The sequence below is a fragment of the Neovison vison genome, chromosome 11, assembly GCF_020171115.1.
Source record: "Neovison vison isolate M4711 chromosome 11, ASM_NN_V1, whole genome shotgun sequence".
Lineage (NCBI taxonomy): Eukaryota > Metazoa > Chordata > Mammalia > Carnivora > Mustelidae > Neogale > Neogale vison.
The window spans coordinates 25296782-25317271 of NC_058101.1; the positions used below are offsets into that span (position 1 = coordinate 25296782).

General features: G+C 49.6%; 1 protein-coding gene across 1 annotated transcript; it reads right to left on the reverse strand.

Annotated features, from left to right (window-relative positions):
* Positions 1–2627: 2627 nt before the first annotated feature.
* GSX2 (GS homeobox 2) lies at positions 2628–4760 on the reverse strand. Its single transcript, XM_044268149.1, has 2 exons — positions 4187–4760; positions 2628–3528 (listed from the first exon to the last, which is right to left on the reverse strand). Exons 1-2 carry the CDS (start codon positions 4758–4760, stop codon positions 3188–3190), a joined length of 915 nt encoding a protein of 304 aa, XP_044124084.1. The 3' UTR covers positions 2628–3187.
* Between the last annotated feature and the right edge of the window lie 15730 nt (positions 4761–20490).

Sequence of the window (20490 nt, forward strand, 5' to 3'; positions counted from 1 at the left end):
CTCTCTCTCTCTCTTTCCATGATGTGTTTATAGGCCCCTAAGAGGCCATGTTTTGGGAAAAACTACTGAAAAGCTAGCATCTGGTGCTTTCCTAGTAGAGAAATTGTCAAGAATGACCCCACACATCTCTTTAAATAAATCTGTGGGTATTTCACTTAAAGTGTTTGATTGATATCAAGATTGCTTAGCAGACTATGTCCTAAATGTTGCCCTAGGAACTCTTAACGTGAGGTCAGACTGTAGACCTTTAAAATCAGAGATTCCCAAGAACTCCTTGGGATTTGCAAACTTCAAAAACAGCAAATGATTACCTTGGGTGGATGGAAGGGTGTAAAACCTACCCTAGTAGACGGGAGACCTCATGGTTCACCGTGAAAGTGAGACGAAGGTCCACTGGGCACCGAATATCCTAGAACCTCCCTGAAACCCCCTAATTAGTTTTTCTCAGGAGAATGTCCAACGTCTAGCTATGTATCTCTGTCTGAAACTTTTTGCCTCTGGTCGGAGACGAATTGTTGTCTCTCCCCTAAGGAACTCCCCCCCCGCCCCCGAGACAGAAAGGAGGGGGACTGACACCATCCAAGCAGCCCAAAACCTGGCAAGATGGGCTGGTGCCGCGTGTCCTTCTCCCGTGGGGGTGGGGCTGGACGCCGAGCAGAGTCGGGTGTGGCAGGTGGGTGGTTCCGCGCTCCGGGCGCAGGGCCTGGGGTGCGCGAGCCAGGCGAGGCACAGAGACACGAAGCTCGGGTTCCGATTGGGCTGAGACTCGGGGAGGACCAGGGCCCAGCGCTGGGCGCAGTAGGGGTGCCCCCCCCCAAGCCGGCTGTGGTTGGGAGGGGGACCAGGGAACAGAGGTGTCGGCCCACCGTCCAGCTGAGGATTCGCTTTGGGCAGGAGCGCGGAGAGCTACAGCCGGGGCTCTTTGTCCTTCCCGTTATTTCCCGAAAATGAATTCTCTGTAAACGCTCTCGTTCTTTGCGCCTCAAAACTCCTTTCCTCCCACCCTTATATTTGTGGGCGGAGAGTCCTGTTTATTGGGACGGGGGGAGATGGGATCTTCAGGAAAGGCAGCGGGCGGGTTACCTCCTCCCCTTTGCGGCGGGAAGCGCGACGGGCCCAAGGTTCCCCGCGTGAGAGAGTCCGGGAGGCTCAGCCTCCCAGGCCGGGGTAGGAGCGAGCTGGATGCCTGTGACCGCTGCGTAGGACCAGGCCCAGACCGGTGCACAAAGCGGCGACAGCTCCCTATTCAGTCCCTCCCGCCTGCCCTGGTCGGTACCCGAATAGGAGCTGAAGACCAAAGTCCTTCTTTGAGCCTCCCGTGTGTGTGTGTGTGTGTGTGTGTGTGTGTGTGTGTGTGTGTGTGAGAGAGAGAGAGAGAGAGAGAGAGAAACAGAGACAGAGACAGAGAGAGGAAAGAAAAGGAAAGGAAAAGAAAAGAGAAGAGAAGAAAAAAGAAAAGAAAAAGAAGAAAAGAGAAAGGGAAAGAACTAATGAACTCTGGGCAGGGAAAAACCATAATCACATCCTCCACCCCACCCCCACCCAACTTTGCCCTTTGCCCAAACTAGCTTCCTGACCTCAGTTGTAGAGCCCCATCTCACCTGGTAAGATTTCAGTTCCTACCTACCGAAAGTATATCAGATCTAGAGAAACCTGTGTGTTGTAAACAGTTCCTATTAGCTTGAACCTCTTGGGTGGCATCTTTACAGAAAATAATCAGAAATAATACCAGTGGGGGTTAGAGGGCTCAGCTTGCCGGGAATGAGACCCAGTTTCCACATTTCCAGCTTCACTTGTCTTCCTTAGGTGACAGGCCCTGGCTGCACAGAGCAAAGAGCCAGGTTGCCCTGCTGAGGGCAGAGTAAATCTCCAGGAACAGGTTTGCAGCAATTAACTCTGCAAGATGAGGGGGAAGAAAGGGATCAGGAGGGAACAGATTTAGGTTAAAGTTAGGGAGACCAAGGAAAACGGCAAGAGTCCGAAGGCACCTCTGAGCTATTTTGGAAAACTGAGAATATAAATCTTTGGGCAGAATAATCCCCTGTCCCTGCCCTCATGTTTTGTCAGCACTGATGGAATCAGCTGATTTCTTCACTAGAGGAACAACCGGGAACTAATGTTTCCAGTCACTTGCAGCATCATTTGTAAGTTTCCTTGTGCATTGCTTCCAACCTGTTTGATGGATTGTTGCTCTTCCTAAAACTGTTCGAATTCCATCACATAATTCTGGTTTTAGTACTAAAAGAGCTGTAGGGGAAAGGGGAGGAAAGGAGAACTGCCACAGAAAATAAATACTAGGTAAGGAATATTGACATTTCCCTGCTAAATAAATCAATAAGTTTGTCTGTCATTAATTGTCAGTGTCACTTTAAATGGAATGACTTGTCCTTTCAATTGTGAGCAGCTTAGCTCTTTTGAGGATGGGGAGTTAGTACTCGGTAGGCAACATCATCACTGAAGGGGTGCCATGAGCTCCCTCAACCCAAGCCCCACATTACTAGTTTTTAGTCAACACTTCCCTCTATATTCTCAGAAACCTTCCCTCCCCCCATCCGTGCCTTTCTCTAGGTATGGGCAAGGGGGAGACGGGGAAAGATGGTGAGAGCAAACACCACAAATTGAAAACCTTGATTTTGTTTCATTTATTTAAATAAATATAAATATAAATTTTATATAAAACTATTCACATACATAGGGACTTCAGCAACTTGAATTCCAATCTCTCCCCAGGCAAATTTTCAGGAGGTGAGACCTACAGGATTCAATTCTCTAAATTATTTGCAATTGAATACTTTCATTTAAAAAACAAGAACAGAAAATAATCAAGAAACCCCCATTCTCTTCTTAGGTTCTGAAAGACAGTGGGGAAGGGGAAAGGACATGCGCTTTCAAAAACCCACATACAGTGTTAAACTTAAACCAACCGTGTTTTTTTCCCCCTGTTACTTGACAAAGCAGAGTTGAATCTAGATTATTTACATTAAAAAAACAAAGACCTATAACTTTGAGTGGAACTTCAAATAAACAGGTCAAGGATGAGACCTGAAGGGTCAGGCCGGGCATGTGCTCAACTCCGTCCTTCTGCAGATGAGACCCCAGCATGGGTGAGGATTTGGGCCCCTAGGTACCGGTCACCTTGTGTTGTGTGGGTGCCCAGGAGCATGTGTGAGAGGGAGGCGGGCCTTCCTCATAAGGGAGAAATCTCCTTGTCATCGTTGGCCGAGGCCGGAGACAAGGAGTCCTCATCCTCGGAGCGCGCGTAGTGCGCCTGGCTGCCTACGCACTTGCAGCCCGCGTGACTGTTCCTCTGAGTGCCCTTCCCTTCTTTCTTATGCTTCACCCGACGGTTCTGAAACCAGATTTTCACCTGCTTCTCTGATAGGTTCAGGTATGTCGCGATTTCGATCCTCCGGAGTCGAGACAGGTACATGTTGGAAGAGAACTCGCGCTCCAGCTCCAGAAGCTGCGTGCTGGTGAACGCCGTCCTCATTCTCTTGCCATTGGGTACCTGGCTGGCGTCCGAGCCCCCTGCAGACCGGCCAAGAGAGGCAGAGACGTAATTCTCGGGTGAGGCGATCCCACCCCACGTGCCAGCCCTTGGACAGGACGCCTCTCCAGGACCCACCCGCGAAGCTCAAGCACCTGTACCCATCCCTCTCCCTTTCTTATTTCATTACTCAGCGGGGAAGGACAGAGACCCCCACAGCAAGTGAAGGCCTTTAATGTGTGAGATGTGAAGTCAGAGGCTTAAAGAGGGGTGGGGGGCATTGTCCGGTCTCCCTTCAAGCCTAGCAGAGAGGCAGGCTGGCTTGGCCAAAAGCATGGACATGCTTTAGCTAGCCCCGACGACGGAATGCCACACTTAAGTTCAAACATACCCACCCCGAACCTCAGCCAGTTTAGCCTTCGGTTTCTCAACCCTCAAGTTTGAGGTCCCAAAGGCCCCGATATCACGCAAGACTGAGACACCAGGTCCCCGGAGTGCACGGACCAGGCTGCTTGGAGAGGTTGGAAAGCTAACTTCCACCTTGGTGGAACTTCTGGGGACGACTCCACAGTTACACGAAAAGCCCCTCCTCCCACTCACCCCCCGCCCCAGGCTGCCACTTCCTCCACTGGAGGCGGAAAGTTTGCTCCTGGGAGCCGGGAAGGCGCGGCGCGTAGGTGCCCAGAGCCCCCGCCCTACCCATGGTGAGGCAGTGGAATCTCCGCGGGTCCCCCACGTTGTAGGTGGTGGCAGCGCAGACAGGTGCGTGGTGCTGAGGGTGCCCCAAGGCTGCCGCGGCCGCCGCCGCAGCCGCCGCGGCCGCCGCGGCGGCGGCGGAGCCGGGCTGCTGGGGCTGATGGTGGTGATGGTGGTGCTGCGGCGGGTGGTGATGATGGTGCGCGTGACTCACGCGAGGACAAAACTGCGCGTCCCCGGGACCCGAAGAGAACTGACCCTTGAGCAGGGGCAGGGCCCCTGCGCCCCCCGGCGCCCCCCCACCGCCGGCTCCTGTGCTCCCGGCGCCTGCGCCCCCGCCGCCGGAGCCAGCGGGCCCGCGAGAGGAGTGCAGGTGCGAAGTGACGCAGAGTGGGCAGACGCAGAACGCGCCACTCTTGCGGGACGGGCAGCCGGGCCCCGACACAGACATCACCAGCGGGGACGGCATGCCCAGCGGGATGAAGAAATCTGGCCCCGGGTGCGGCTCTGGCAGCGAGGGCGCGGGCCGCGAGGAGTCCTTGATGATGAGCGAGTCGACATAGAAGGAGCGCGACATGTCGGGAGGGGGGGGTGGCTGGAGGGCCGGGCCGGCGGTGGCGCCCCCTCCCCTCCTCTCCTGTTCTGAGCTCTGCCCCGGGCGCGGCGCGGACGCAGGCGGTCAAGCCCTCGGGGACGCGGAGGTGTTCGGCGTCTGGGCTGCGAACAAAGGGGTCCCTGGAGAGGGCTGGTCCTCACGTCCCCCGCCCGGCGCCCCGGCTCCGGGATTTTATAGCCCCCACCCCGGCACGTGATGCTGCGGAGTACCGCTCGGCTCAGGCTCCTCAGCAGCTCCCCACCCTCGGGATAGGCTGCCCGAGTCACAACAGAGGCGGCGAGGAGGGGCGGGCGCGCGGCAGGGAAGAACTCGAAGGAGGGGGATGGGGGAGACTTTGCAAAGTGCAGGTTTTGTTAATTTCGCGGGGAGGCCGGCCTCCTCCCCCTCTTTCTCCACGCTTTCTCGAGAAATAGGAGCTGCATCCTCCATCCTACCCCTTTCCCCGGCCTGGGCCCCAGCCAACTCTTACCCACTCCCGGCCGAAAAGGGCACCAGGTGGGGACCTTGAGGCCTTTTTAATAGGGATGCCCCGTGCTCCCTGCTCCTCTGTACCAGCCGCGGCTGAGGCCGGGAGAGTGTGAGGCCCGCTGTTCCCAGCACGATTGTGTGGGCGGTGGACTGGCTCCAGCCCAGTCCCGCACCGCGGCTTGGACCACGGACACACACACACAGTGCCCCCGCCCCCGCCAGCATTTGGACTTGGCCAGAGTCATTCAGGTGGTTAGTTCGTGACCCATCCGATCCGGGGCGCAAGAGTGAAGCCTCCTACCTAAGAAGCTTCAGAGAGCTTTTCATTCTAATGCTTGAGACGCTCTAAAACGCCTTTGCACTTGGGGCCTTCCTGGAGCTGCTTAGATCAAGGACACTTCCTTGTGCTCCTTTGTAATCCCCGAATCTTCGGCGGAGAGACCCGTCCAGGAGTCACTCTCCTTTCTCCAAGCCAGTGCATTTCCAGGACAACCCTGGAAACTCCATCCCAATGATTTTGGAGAGAGGACCCAAACCCCAGCCCTCCTAGAGACCGAGCAGGCTTGGGGAAGGCTTTGCTCTGGGTCCTGTGATTTTCTGCGCCTTTCTGTTTTACAGACCTTGAGCAACTGGCAGGCTAACCGGGAAGCACTCCCCCCCACCCCACCCCGCACCCCTTTAAAAGCTGAAAGAGGCTGAAGGAATTTGAGCCACTCAAGGAATCCTGCCTCAGGATAGAAGAGGTGGTTTGGTAAAGGAAATCCGAGGTGCACAGGCTCCAGCAGAAGACTTGCACCTTGGTGGCTGCCAAGATAGAGGCTATTGATTTTTGGAGAAGGTGAGAGGGCAGAGGTGAGACCTTTCCCTTTTTTGCTCCTGTAGGAAAGTCCGGTTGGAGCAGGGAGGGTGAGCAAACACTCCATACAAATCTGATCCGTTTTCCAAAACAGCTGACTTCAGGCCTGCATTCACAATGGTGTGAAGAAACTTGGGGACAGGACTCCCTCCATCTCTGAGAACCCAGTGCCCAAATCCTAGGGGAGCATCAACTTCTCAGTGCGAGGCATAGGCTCTCTCTCTGTCCTCTGTGTCTCCCTTCCCCTTTTTCATCTCTGGGACCATTTCTTTTGCCTGCTAGAGAAGTGTAATTGGGTTGTAGGGACGCCCCGCTCTGGGGAGCCCAGGATTTATGGATGGCAATTAAAGTTTTATGAATTGCAGCTGAGGCTGGTTATTGAGCTATTTGAATGTGATTAGAATTCAATTAGAAAGCGGTTAGTGGACGGTGGGTCTCCAGAGTGTAAACAGACAGCTATTCCAGAAATGTGCTAATCCAACATCTTGTGACAACAATTAAGGAGTCTCAGGGCTTAACTCAGGGCAGCTCAGCTGTAACTACTTTTGTACCACAAGATTTGCCAAAGCAGCCATCCTAGACACTCAGCCTCAACCCAGCCTGCCCACCCATCCTCACTCGTGTCAGGAGAACGCCCATAGTCCCAGAATCACTCAAGCCCCAACAAGAATGGGAGCTCAACCACTAAGAGAAGCTTAAAGGCTGGGTGTTTTTTAACAGGTCTAAATTGTGCAAACAGGTGACATGATTTTCCCACTCACTTTGCAGATGCGTGTGTGTATATGTGTGTGTAATTTATATAATATATGCTTATGTGTATTTATTCACTTTGCAAGTGCTCGAAGAAAGTAATAGCTTTCCCCTTTCCTTTTTCCCCTCTGGATTGGGTTGAAGGTCATCAGAGGTCTGTTTTCGGCTTACATTTTGGGTCACTGTGTTCCCAGTGGTTCTGGGTATGCTCACGGGAAGAGCTTCTATGCTAATTGCTGGAATTTGTGCTTATGCAAGGACCATTTGGTTTTAGAGAATCCTAATTATGAAGCTTGGACAACTAATTTATGTCTAAGTATGGAAACGTCCAACTGGAATGCTAAGGAATTTTGAGAAAAGTGAGAGGCCCACGGGTTGACTTAGGGCTGCAGGGGGAGCAATGGCTAGGGGCCAGACTTGAGGCAGAAGGCAGACCCTGCCTGAGAAACTCGCCTGTGTGAGAGGACTTGGTACATTGCTTGAGCCATGGTGATGAGCACAGGATGACATATGGAAGTGTGAAGTCACTATATTACACACCTGAAACTAACATAACATTGCATATTAACCAAGTGGAATTAAAATACAAACTTTAAAAAAATTAAAGAATAAATTGCTTGAGCCCACCAACAGCAAAAATCTGTGGGTCACGTTCTATATCGGAGGCTCTCCTTAGAGTCTCCTCATTAATTCTCTTTGAATCGCTGTCTTTCTTTCTTTTCTCAACTCCAGCCCCATCTTCAGAAGTTGGTCCCACTGTGCCTTGCCACCCCTGTTCCCAAAGGAAGCCTACCCTCCATGTCCCTGAGCAGCTATGTGGCTGGCCTGCCCAGTCAGACCCTTCCCTAGGACAGCAGCTCCTTGAATCTGCTCAAAGCCAAAGGGAACCCCTGAGCAGTCTGTCAGTGTGCCCCCACAGTGCCCCCGCTGCCACGCAATTTTATTTCTCAGTGATTCTGTCCGATAAAATTTCATCGTCCATTAAGTAATCCCTGAAATGAGAGCTCTTATGAGCCTATAATGAGCTCTAATTGCCACGACTCGGGGAGCCACGTGGAAGGATTTATTCGGTATTAAGCAGTCGGGTACAGAGTACAGGCTGTTACCTAAGCCATTACTTTCATAATTCAAGGAGAAAATTAGTTCTTTTAAGGGGCAGGGGGATCCTTTGATTTCCTCCTTCTTGCTGGGATGACAGAAGACGGCTTTGTCTTCCTTGAGTGCAAGACAATGTCACAAATATGAAGGTAACAAAATTGTCCCCCCATCCCCCTGAACACATGCCCATGGGGTACCCCACTCTTACCCTCCAACGAGAAAAAAAAATTAAAGCATTTCAGAGGTGCCACTTTCTTGCCCCTGGACTCTCCCACTTGAGCCTGGATGAGCAGTTTCCTCCTACTCAGTCTTGAGATTTGAATCTTGGTTGTAGCTTTCAAGAGGTCTTCCAATACTTCCCCAACCTGGGATCACACCTGACCTGGACCCCACATTCTCCGCTTGCTTCTCACTCTATTTCCTTTCATGGGCAAAGTCAGGGAAAGCAAAGGATGTGGACTTAGTGTAGCTTATTCCGCAGTCCCTAGAGTTCTGACCTATTGATGTGTTAGCTGTTTTACGAGCTGTAACTCCCACATTGCCCTTTCCTCTGCGCACACCCCAGCCCATGGAACAGCACCCCGCCCCCCAATCCCTAGTCCTTTTTCTCTCGTTTTTAGCGTTTGCCCACACGGTTCTCCTGCCCCAAACGGAGGCGGCGAGCAGGGCGGGACAGCCCAGGAGTTGGCGGGGCGGCCTCGGATTTATTTGCTCCTCTTACATTGATTTCATATTAGTTTCCAAAGCGATGAATGATCTCAAAGCTGGGTTTTGTTAGCCGAACACAAACAGGAGACAGGACTTACTTGCCCCCAGCTCCCTTTAATGAGGTCATTATCAAAGCGTGAACAAGTCTATGAATGTTTTATTGAAAGCGCATCGTTAACTTGTATCCATCCTTTTCTCCGAGTGGCATTGTGATATTGCTGTCTGTGGCACATCTTACCCGATATAGCCCGAGATTTCCCCATTCTCTGTAACCAGGCAACCCTTTCTGAATACCCAAAAATTGAAAAGAACCGCTTAGTCTTCAAGAAAGTCCTCAATAATAGTGGAAAAGAACAAAGATCCAGGAGACAACAAAATGCCACAGGGGTGACTTTTCATGAGCAATTATCTCTCATTAATCAGAAGAACAGCTGCAATATTAATTTTCTCTCTTTCTTCCTCTCTTTTCACAGTCCCCAACATTTGAATAATCATAAATTTTGATTTTATGAAGGAGTCACATTTTCAGGGGCTGGAGGAAAGCAGCTACCTAGGTGAAGACAAGGAGAAAACGCTCTCGTTTTATTTATTTATTTATTCATTTTTGTTTGGGTAAAGCTGCCAACAAAGCAAAATGAAAAAAAATTAAAAATAAAAACAAGAGGGATATACTAGAGAAAATGGTCCTCCCCCCCTTTCTTCTAGATGGCGGCTTAGAATCGGGACTCCTTTCCCGCGCCGCTTCCTGACAACTCTCCCTCCCTCCCTTCTCCCCCCCCTCCCCCCGCCACCCCTGCCCAGACCCTTTCCCCCGTTCTGCTCTGAGCAGGGCGGAGGGAAACGTCCCCGGCGTCTGGCGTGGGAGTTTCAGCCGGGTTTCCGTCCGTTTAACTTGCAAACGTGAAGCCAAGCGTTGTCGATCTGACCAAAGAGACACTCTTTGGGCGTAACTCGCATTGTGGCCATCAAAAGCCCGCCAGCCTCGGATGAACGGAGACGTGCATTCCGCAGAAATGGGGCGCTCGCTCTCTTTTCAGGGGCCGGAGAGGCGATTGTTCACGGGATGTGTAGCCTGGGTGGAAAACGAGGATCCCCAGATAAGGCTGTAACCTGCAAACCGGACTGGGGGTGGGGGGACTAAAAGAATCTCATTAAAGCCGAGGTTGCCATTAGCAAATACACACTCTTCGAGAACCCAAGCCCCTCTTCAAAAGCCTTGAGTCGGGATGAAAGCAGGGCCGTTCCGAGTCGGTCCCCACATTCCTGCGCTGGCAGAGGGAAGAGGGGCTCTGGCGCCCGGCTCTCCCGTGTGCTGCCGGAATACTACTGTGAGCGCAGCGCAGGCGAGCCCGTTCCGCCGAGAGGGCAGCCGGCGGGCCCCGTGCTCACCCGCCACCAAAAAAATGGTCTTGCTTCTCCCTAGTGTTTATTCAGAGCGGATGGGCCTTTGAGAAACCTCAATTCGCCTTTGTGCTCACGACAAGCGCCAGAGTTCAATACGGCCCTCGGAGAAGGGGGCTGGGAGGAGGCTTCTGGGAAAGGAGTGAGGAGTCTGGCTCAGAATTTCGGGAACAGCCTGAACGGTTTTGATGACACCGAGTCCCAGCCACACAGCCCCAGTGCTCCCCACTTCCCCTTAATTCATATTCGCCCACTCCCAAATCCTTCAGCCTAACAGGGCATCCCTCCCCCACCCTTAAAGCGCTCCTCTGTCATCAGAATAAAATTTATTGAGAGCCTACTCAGTGCCCAGCGTGTGCTAGGCCCTGCGGGGAGCACGCCTGAAAAGGCCGAGACTGTATCCAATAGAATATTGTTTCATTTCAGTAACAATGGCCTGAGGTGCGGAACAATTATCCGGATAATTGAAGCAAATGCTCCACCTCCCTCCCTCCCTCTCCAGTTCCCTTGGCGCTGGCCTTTTTTTTTTTTAAACTACCTTCTTCAAAGTTGGTGGTTTTTGTTATGTTGGGGAGGGTGTTGCTGGGAGCATAAGGGGAGGGCTGAATCGTTCACACGCAGATGAATTCCCCACCCCACTTACCTCGGTCTAAAGTTTGTTGAAAGCCATGTCCTGAAATAGCTGCTTAGTAATGGAATTCAAGACAGTCTTGGGTTTTGTTTTTGTTTTTGTTTTTTTTAAATGCTACGAAAAAAGAGAGTGAACCTTTGTAATTTTTAGCCATCTAGCCTTTTTGGTGTTCGACCTTGGTCATCTACAAAAATGAACCGGACAGTGGTATAAAAATAAAGATGCTTTCGAGATTTTGATTTAATGGTATGGGCCCCAAGCTGAAGAATTAAACAAAAATGCTTGCTATGATTCTGATGCAGGTGAGGGTTCAGAAATAAATGATAAATCCTACCCTGCTAATCCTGGAACCTGAAGAGAAGAACTTAACCCTCTCTAAGGCTGGTTCAGCAGTTGGTCATTGGAAAGTGTGTATGGTGCACCTACTGTATGCAGGCTCTTGGCAGACAGGGAATGCTGTTGCATGAGACAGCTCCCTTGGGAATTTCAACAACTCAACTCAGTGGCGGTCAATGGCAAAAGGTCGCGTGAAAAGGAGAGAAACTACCATTTGGCTCTAAGAGTGGGTAGAACTGAAGCCTGAAGGTGACTGGCAGAATGAGTGGCAGTTGGCCTGGGAAAGAGGGTTGGGAAATGTGTTCCGGGCCACCGAAGGGCACACACAAAAGCTGGGAAGACTTTCTCTTGGTTAATTGCAAGAACTGAAAGGAAGCCAGGGAGATTGGAAGAATCTCAGTTTCTGAGCCTGTGAGATGGGAAAATGCCCACCACTTTCTAGTCCTTGTGAGGACTTGAGGACTGCTTGGCGCCGGGCCTGGTGCCTGGTAAGAGCTGTCAGTGGCTCTGGTTTTTATTATTATCTGGGATCTGCAGGTCCATGTGCCCTCGAGGCCCGGGAATGAAGTATCAGAACACTGGGCTTTGCAGAGGGAAACCAGGAGGCTGGAGTAAGCGACCCAGCATCTCTCTGAGATGGCGCACCTTTTCTGAGCTGAGTTTCTACTTCCAAGGCTCCTTCACAGCCTGGAGCCTGCACCCGGAAGGTGCCCAACTCGGGGTTCCTCTAACCTTCAATTTCTGGGCGAACCTGTCTCCTTCAGCAGCCCCATCAACCTGGGCCCGCGAGGGGAATTTTCCCACGTCCCACTCTCCAACCCCTTTGAAGGCCTGGTGTACTGGAAGCACCTCCTTGGGACCTTGCCCTAAATTTCAACACTCCTCTGGCCTGGAGAAACCTTCTGGCATTGCTGGTCTGTTTGGTTTTTTGTTCGTTTGTTTGTTTTTAAAGTCTATTTGTTTAGTAATCTCTAAACCCAACGTGGGGCTAGAACTCAGGGCCTGGAGATCAAGATTCTTGTGCTCCTCCAGCAGAACCAGGCAGGTAGCCCCTTTGTGGTCTGTGCCATTTCAGTATGCCAGTCTTCAGAGCCACCATTTCCTGAGCTCCACGGTGTGCCTGGCTCTGAATGATGAGGAGCCTTGCCTGCATGATCTCATTTGATCTGACAGGTAAAATGCTATTATGATGGCTGTTTCTTGTATGAGAATCCTCAGTCTTAATGAGGTTCAAAGACTGACAAGGCCAGATAACTAAAGATGGTAGAGCCAGGATTCAGATGCTGTCTATCTAATGCAGGGGTGTGGAGTTTGGGGCACTAGGTAATACTGTCTCCTAATGATACCTAGCATTTATTGAGCACCTATTATGTGCCAGGGTATCAATTAAGCTTTTTAATGTACGTTTAAATATTCACAATGACCTTGTGAGGTAGGTACTTTTATTATTTACTCATTTGGTTTTTGTCCACTTCTTGGTTAGTGTGGTTTTCCTATATAGTAAAGATCACAAAGGCCAGTTTAATGTGGTCCATATGACGGGGCACAAACTGGTAGTGGGGGGGAAATGGGATTGTTTTTATTCCCCTACAACCTGAACATAGAAAGTACTGAAAGACATTTGAAGTGGGTAAATGAAACAGCTTATTCCTTTACTTGAAACGCCTTGACTGTAATCATACATAGGTCCACTGGTTGGTTGGGTACGCGCCCCTCCGCAAATGCCTGCAAGCTGCCCCTGGAGAGAAACTGGGTCTGTTTTGTTTATTCACCGTCCGTGTCAAACACCCAGCCGAGAGCTGGCATATATCAGGAAATAAATATTTGTCGAGTGAGTTCTCATTTTACAGATAAGGAAACAGGCTCAGAGAGGCTACACAAATTGTCCAAGGCGCAGAGCTTCCAGGTGGCAGAGGAAGGATTCAGACCGACGTCTTTCTCATACGAAGACCCTGCTCTTCTTTCCACCACAGCCCACAGCGCCCTGTGCTGTGCCCCCTGGACAACGAGGACTGAGCGGGGGATCCCGGGCTGCGCGTCTGGGGGCCGGTCTGAAGTCGGTCCTCAGTCAACCCCGAACTCCAAACGCGGGTGAAGCCGAGGGAGACCGCTACCTAGATTGACATAAATGGACTCCGAGAGCGCGCGAGGCGTTCCCAGCGCTTCTGCCACTCTAGGCGCTTTCGCTGAGGGAGCTGGAGACCCACGTCGTACCCTTTCCTGGTGTCTTGACCTCCTGGGTCCCGGTCTCTCCTTCTCCCTGATTTATTTCTCATTGGAAAACGAAGCGACTCTAAGGCATCCTACTGAACCCACAGCCGGAGAACACCGCGACCAGCCGCGGCCCCCAGGCAGACACCTGGCATCCACGCTCTGCGCTGCGTCCTCGCCGAGACAGGCGCGCATGCGCGAGCGTGTGTGCCCCGAGGGGGGATTTAGCGTGAATCTGTGTGCGCAAGCGCGTGGGAAGTGTGCGTGAGCGTAAGAATGAGTGCGTACGTGGCAGTGGGATACGGGGTGTGTGGAAGTGAATGCGTGTGTCGGCAAGCGCGTGAAGAGTGCGAATATGAGTAGTAGTGTGTGCGTGTAGGTGTGCACTCGTGTAAGTGAAGCGTGTAGGTGTTTCAGAGCGCGAGTGGGGATTGTCAGCATGACTGTGGGTATATGAAGGGCCGGAGAAGAGAGGCTGAGTGTGTGAGAGACGGTGAGTGTGAGAAAGCGTGTGCTCCTGAATCTGTGCGTAGGCGGATGTGTAATGTAAGGACGTGCGCGCACCAGGGTGTGTGTAAAGAGTTAAGAGCGGGGGTGTGGGAGACCGCGCGCATGAAGCTTGCCTGTGAGTGTGCGTGCGTGGGACACGGGCGTGGGGCGGAGCTCCGGGAGCCGGACCTCCTCCCGCTCACGCCCACCCTCCCAGTGGGCTGCCGCAGCAGCTCCGCACCTCTCTCAGCCGTGCAGGGATGCCACCGAGAGATGGAGGGAAAGGAGGGGGGTCCGGGGTGGCCCCTCAATGGGGGAAACCTGCGAATAAGTGGGAGGGGCTTTGGGGGCATCACCAGGAGCCCCCTTTTCACCTGTCCTCCAGTTTTCTTCGTTCACCCTCTGGATCCTCTTTCTGGCCATTTACCCAACAAGTATTCACGGAGTACCTACGTTAAACCAGGCTCTGCTTTCCACGCCGGGGACACCAGAAGAACCAGACAGCTTAGGTCTCCCTCATCACGGAGCTAACACGGGGCTTTCTGTTTCCGTGTAACTTCTTTGCAGAATGCTGGTGTTGTAAACATAGATTTTGTTCTCTGCCCTCAAGCAGGGGGGCACGGAGAGCTTGGAAGAGAGAGTACGAGAGCAGTGAGACGTATGTTCAAATAAGTGCAGAGGCGTTCCATCTCCATCCAAACCACAGCCCTTCCACTGCGCTCTTGAGCTTGGGCTGGAGGCTAGGCAGTCCTGGGGGTGAATGCTCCTCCTTGACAATGGAAATTATCAAGGCGCTCTTCTTGTCAGGTGGCTCCGTGCGGTGAAGGAGTTGTCATGACAACCCTTGGCACAGTGCCTGGCACAGGGTTAAGACTCAATACGTACAAACTTCAGCGATGCCGACGCTGATGTTCTGTTGGCCTGATGGAATGCTGTGGAGAAGGGAAGATGTGCTGTAGGTTTGTTGTTGTTGTTGTTTTTAAAGATTTATTTATTTGTTTGAGGGGGGAGGGGCAGAAAGAAAGTGAGAGAGGGAGAAGGGCCTCCATCTCCCTACTCTGAGAGCATGACCTGAGAGGAAATCAAGAGTCCCATGCTTAGCCAACTGAACCACCCAGGTGCCCCCATGTGATGCAGGTTACACAGTTTGAGAGATTATCTACAGATTCAAATTAATTTGTCCATATTTATGTCGTATCAGGCTGTGAATATCAGATGCTTGGTCTTTTTTTTTTTTTTAAGATTTTATTTATTTATTTGACAGACAGAGATCACAAGCAGGCAGAGAGGCAGGCAGAGAGAGAGGGCAAAGCAGGCTCCCTGCTGAGCAGAGAGCCTGATGTGGGGCTGGGTCCCAGGACCCTGAGATCATGACCTGGGTGGAAGGCAGAGGCTTACCCCACTGAGCCACCCAGGCGCCCAGATGCTTGGTCTTTATTCTTCTCTACTAACTTCTTACCCTCCTGAACCAATGTTATTACTCATGCTGTTGTTAAGGGGAAAGGAAAAAGTATTGGGAGAAGACGGCAAGAACCTGTCAGAGCCAAATGTTCTTTCAGGCAGCCTTAGAAGCATTTTTAGTCCACCCATGTGCCATTACAGTGAAAGGGAATATTTTCGCAGTGACAAAATCCATGCTGTAGTTAGTCCTTGTAAACGAAACTTCCAATTAAGTATGACAGAGGAAGTATGTTTCCTGATTAGCTATGTGCCACCCTGGAACAAGGTAATTTATAAACAATTACGGGACATGGTACTTTTGTTTTGTTTTTAATGTCATAATGTCTTACTACGTTTTGTTTTGTTTGGTTTGGTGTTCAAACTAAGACCACAAATTAATCTTGTTTTAAACCCAAAAGGAGTATCTTTAACGACTGAATTTCCTTCTTGAGACTTTTTAAAGAAATAAATATATTTTTTAAAGTCTTGAGAAAAAAAAAAGTCTTGAGAAATATGAGAATTGGTTGCAGCATTGAGGCTCTCAAACTTGGCAGCTGAAAATGAATTTTGCCATTATCTTGCTGACCCATCCATCTTGTGTTACAATCAGAGGAACTGAGGTCGAAAGAGAAGTAGTGTTACCAGTGGTCAATCCCTTCCAGCAGTCACCAAGTAGGACCATCTCAATTTTGTTCTGTCCACACTATCCACACTTACACATTTGTAGGAAGATGTCCTGGCCATTAGGAAGAGAAAAGTGAGAGGATTACCAGCTCCCTTCCAGACTGGCACATCCCTATTGTGGTGTCTCAGTCCCAAACCCTTGGAATCTCCCTCAAATCCCCTCTTTTTCTCTGTACATTTAATTTGTGGGGAAGGCTTAATGGTTCTGCCTTTAAACACATCCAGAAACTGACCACTTCCAACATCCCCACAACTATCACACTGGTCCAAACCACACTCTGGTCTCCTGCAGAGCCTTTTGACTGGGTCCTTCCATCCATCCTTGCCTGTACAATCTGTTCTCAATTTAGCATCCAGAGGAAGACTCTAAAAACTGAAGTTAGATTGGGTCAGAGTAAGAACCAAAGACCTCACAATGGCCCAAAAGACCCTCCCTGGTCTTGACAGTGGCTATCTCTCCGAACTCCTCTCCTCCTATTGACCCACTCCCTTGCCCTGCTTTCCTTTCTTGTCTGACCCTCTCCTGCACTGGCCTTCCCCTCTGCTGAGAACACTTCCCTACAAGTCCCCTTGCTTACATTCAGGTCTTCCCTCAAATGTCACTTGCTCACTCTTTTTAAAATATTGAAGCCCCAGGTGCCTGGGTGGCTCAGTGGATTAAAGCCTCTGCCTTTGGCTCAGGTCATGATCCCAGGGTCCTGGGATGGAGCCCCACATTGGGCTCTCTGCTTAGTGGGGAGCCTGCTTCTCCCCTCCCTTCTCTCTCTGCCTACTTGTGATCTGTCTGTCAAATAAATAAATAAAATCTTTTAAGAATATATATATCAAAGCCCCTCTGCACTCCCAACCCCCTTACCAGGTTTTATTTTGTTCTCCATAGCGTTTACCACTTTCCAACATACTATATAATGTATAGAGTTTATGTGTTTATTGTCTGAATCTGCCTTTCAGAATGAAAACTCCTGGAGGGTATTTATGTCCATGGGGTCACTAAGAACAGTGCCTGGCATAAGAGTTTCTCAGTCAATATTTGATGAGGATTCAAAAGAAGAAAGCCAGTGTTCTTGGTAGATGCCTGAACACAATTCTATCTTACCTCTATGTAGCACTTTGGCGTTTACAAAGACTTTTCAATCTGTTAGGTCATTGGATGTGTGTAGTTATATAAACTGGATAGGACTTTCTTATTATTGTTAATTCCATAATGAGATATTCAGAGGTTAAAGGACTTGTCTAAATCAGATCTAGGACTGGGATCTAAATCAGATTGCCATTTTTGATAGAAGACAAGTTCTCTATTCTAAGCCTCTTGGCTAAATGAGGAAAATATAGGTTACTGGATTTACTCGAATCCTAAATTCTGGCCCTGGGATGAGGGCTGGTCCTCCTTCTGCTGCCTGCCTTTGGGATTATGTTCAATCCCCAGCTAAATAAGTGATGTTTGGGGGAACATTCCACAATGGCCTCATCCTCTTGTTTTTATAATTTGCACAGGGTTGAAAACAAGAGATATTGTCTTGCTGTTAGCTCAAGCTCATTTGGAGTCTGGCCTGAATCTCTTGACTTGGCTGGATGCCCTCCCTCATCTGACTGCTCTGGGTGAACCAACATACTGTCTTAGTCAGTGCATTACAGTTCCTTCCTCATGTTTGTGTTCTCTGTCAGTCCATCAGATTTAGCTGATGAGCTCATTGACTGAAAACTGATTGAGCAAGACAATGTCCCTCATTCTCTAGGCACACACAGCAACATTGTCTTCCCCAGATACTAGTAATAATTGACATCGTCTTATGAGGACATTAATAGCTCAAGAGTCATTCATCAATGACTGCTGTTAGAGCAAGAATTTATCATATTGAAATACAAAGGTAGCAGAAAGAGGTTATATGATTCAGAAAATAGATATAAACATGTAACTACCAATTCTGAACAAGTTTTTTAAAAAAATATTGCATTTATTTATTTGACAGACAGAGATCACAAGTGGTCAGAGAGGGAGAGCGAGAGGGCGAAGCAGGTTCCCCGCTGAGCAGAGAGCTCCATGCGGGGCTTGATCCCAGGACCCTGAGATCATGACCTGAGCCGAAGGCAGAGACTTTAACCCCCTGAGCCACCCAGGTGCCCCCTGAACAAGTTTTTAAGATAACATATTTTCAGGGCATCTGGCTTGCTCAGTTGGAAGAGCATTTGAGTGTCGATCTTGGGGTCATGGGTTCAAGCCCCACTCTGGGTGTAGAGATTACTAAAAATAAAGTAAACTTAAAAAAAAAAGATAACACCATTTCCTCAAGGATGTTCACATGTAGGAAAATATATGAGTTACTTCTCTGTTATCTTTCAAATACCTACCATGAATTATTACCTTTTTATGTGAATAAGGAAAATTTAAACATTTTAAGACAAGAAAAAGAATAGAACAATTTGTTTATTGAAATACTAACTTGGTGTTTGGTTATTCATGGATTAACCCATGCCATCTCCAGTTAGAATATAATACATGTAGGGGCGCCTGGGTGGCTCAGTGGGTTAAGCCTCTGCCTTCAGCTCAGATCATGATCTCAGGGTCCTGGGATTGAGCCTCGCATGGGGCTCTCTGCTCAGCAGGGAGCCTGCTTCCCCCTCTTTCTCTGCCTGCCTCTCTGCCTACTTGTGATCTTTCTCTCTGTCAACTAAATAAATAAAATCCTTAAAAAAAATGTAATACATGTCTCGGTTTTACACTGTTTTTCTGCTCCAGGTGCTCTAAAGCACCAGAGATGGCTATTACAAATGCAGAAGGCATGGCTCAGAGAGGAGCAATGGCAGCCAAAGTTTACTGCAACATTGCTGTTCTTCAGGGGCTTTTTTTTTTTTTTTTCACCTTGGGTGGTGGTGGTGGTTGTTTGAGACTGAGCAAGTTACTGGAGTTCCAAACAATGTACCTAGGGATGATCATAATACCGTTTATATTTGCCAGAGAATGACCCCTAGCCAGAGAAGTATTTGTGTATTTAGTTGCCAAAAAAAAGGCAAAGCATATCAGATGAATGGCTACTTTTAAAGATATGGCCTAAATCATACTGTTGGATGAACTTCTGGAAAGTTCATCATAGAGCTCATGGAGCTACAGGTGCTATTGAAATTTACCATTCTTTATCAAGCACCTGCATGAGCTAGGTGTTAGGGTCCAAAGATGACTCAAGCCTCAGCACAGCCCTTAATGAATGCTAATAGGTGTGTGATAATGGAATGCAATTACCTATGGACTCATGGAGGAGAGAGCCATTCTGTCCTCCAGCTGGCATCAGGAACTCCGGGATTGGGCCTTGGAGCTGTGTGTAGGGTACATTCAGATTAAAAACAACCCAACAACAGCAATAGCATAGCAGTGAGAGATGAGACCTCTAGGCCCAGGGTCCATGAGCGAGCACAGACGTGGAAGGTACATTCTTTGGCAATGCAATGGCTGCCTGAAGCTGGGAGAATGAGCTAAGGCTGCCTAGCAACAGAAGCAGAGGGTTAGGGCGCTTGGTGAAGGAGCAGGAGATGGGAGTAGATGGATAGTCTTTGAGGGATGCTAAGTAGGAAATGGAAAAGATTAGATTGAAATCATTCTACAGGAGGGACTGGAAGAGAGAAAACTCAGAGGCAGTTAAAGTCTAGGAGTCAGTCTCGGGCGCCTGGGTGGCTTAGTGGGTTAAGCCTCTGCCCTCAGCTCAGGTCATGATCTCAGGGTCCTGGAATCGAGCTCCGCATCGGGCTCTCTGCTCAGCAGGGAGCCCGCTTCCCCCACCCGCCGCCTTCTCTCTCTTTCTCTCCCTGCCTGCCTTTCTGCCTACTTGTGCTCTCTCTCTGTCAAATAAATAAATAAAATATTAAAAAAAAAAAAGTCTAGGAGTCAGTCTCAAAATGATGAGGGTCACACAAATCACTAATGGTGGAAAAGGAGAGGAGAGGAAAGGATACATTCAAGATGGCCAACAGTCCTCGGTTGTTCTTTAGATGGGACGCGGGTATAGATAGAGTAACGATTCAGTGGGGAGCTGGATTTCTGGCTCAGGTATCTGTGTTAGTGAGGGTACTGTTAACAAATAGAGCGGTTACAGAAGGTAAGCACGTTTCATTGTTTCAGTTGGGCTGGTGGATAGAGTGGGTGAAAGAGAAAGGAGGTGAGGTTTTTGGTGCTTAACACCATTTTTAGTGTGTAACAGCAGTTGGAAATTTTTGATCATGTAATAGCAGTTGGAAATATAGAGCTGAACTTCACAGAAACTGGGGTTGGAAATAAACATGACATCAGCCTATAGTATTTAAACTATATATAATTGTTGGAACCTCAAGGTGAGATGACATTACTGAGGGTTGAGGTGATGGTTAGGACGGCCAAGCTCATTGTCTTGTCATAGTAACTTTCTGAGTAATTGGCACATAGTAGTTACTGTATTTGTTACATGCTGACTCTGTTCCAGGTCTCACTTCCCTGCTCTCGGGAATTACCTAATCTCTTGGTCAGTCTATCTAGAGGTAATCAATCGAGTACCTACCACTTGACAATGGTTCTGGAATATAGTGGGTTTGGAAGGCAAACCCAGGTTGGAAGGCAGCTTGGGGTGAATACAGGATTAGAGTTAAAAATAGCC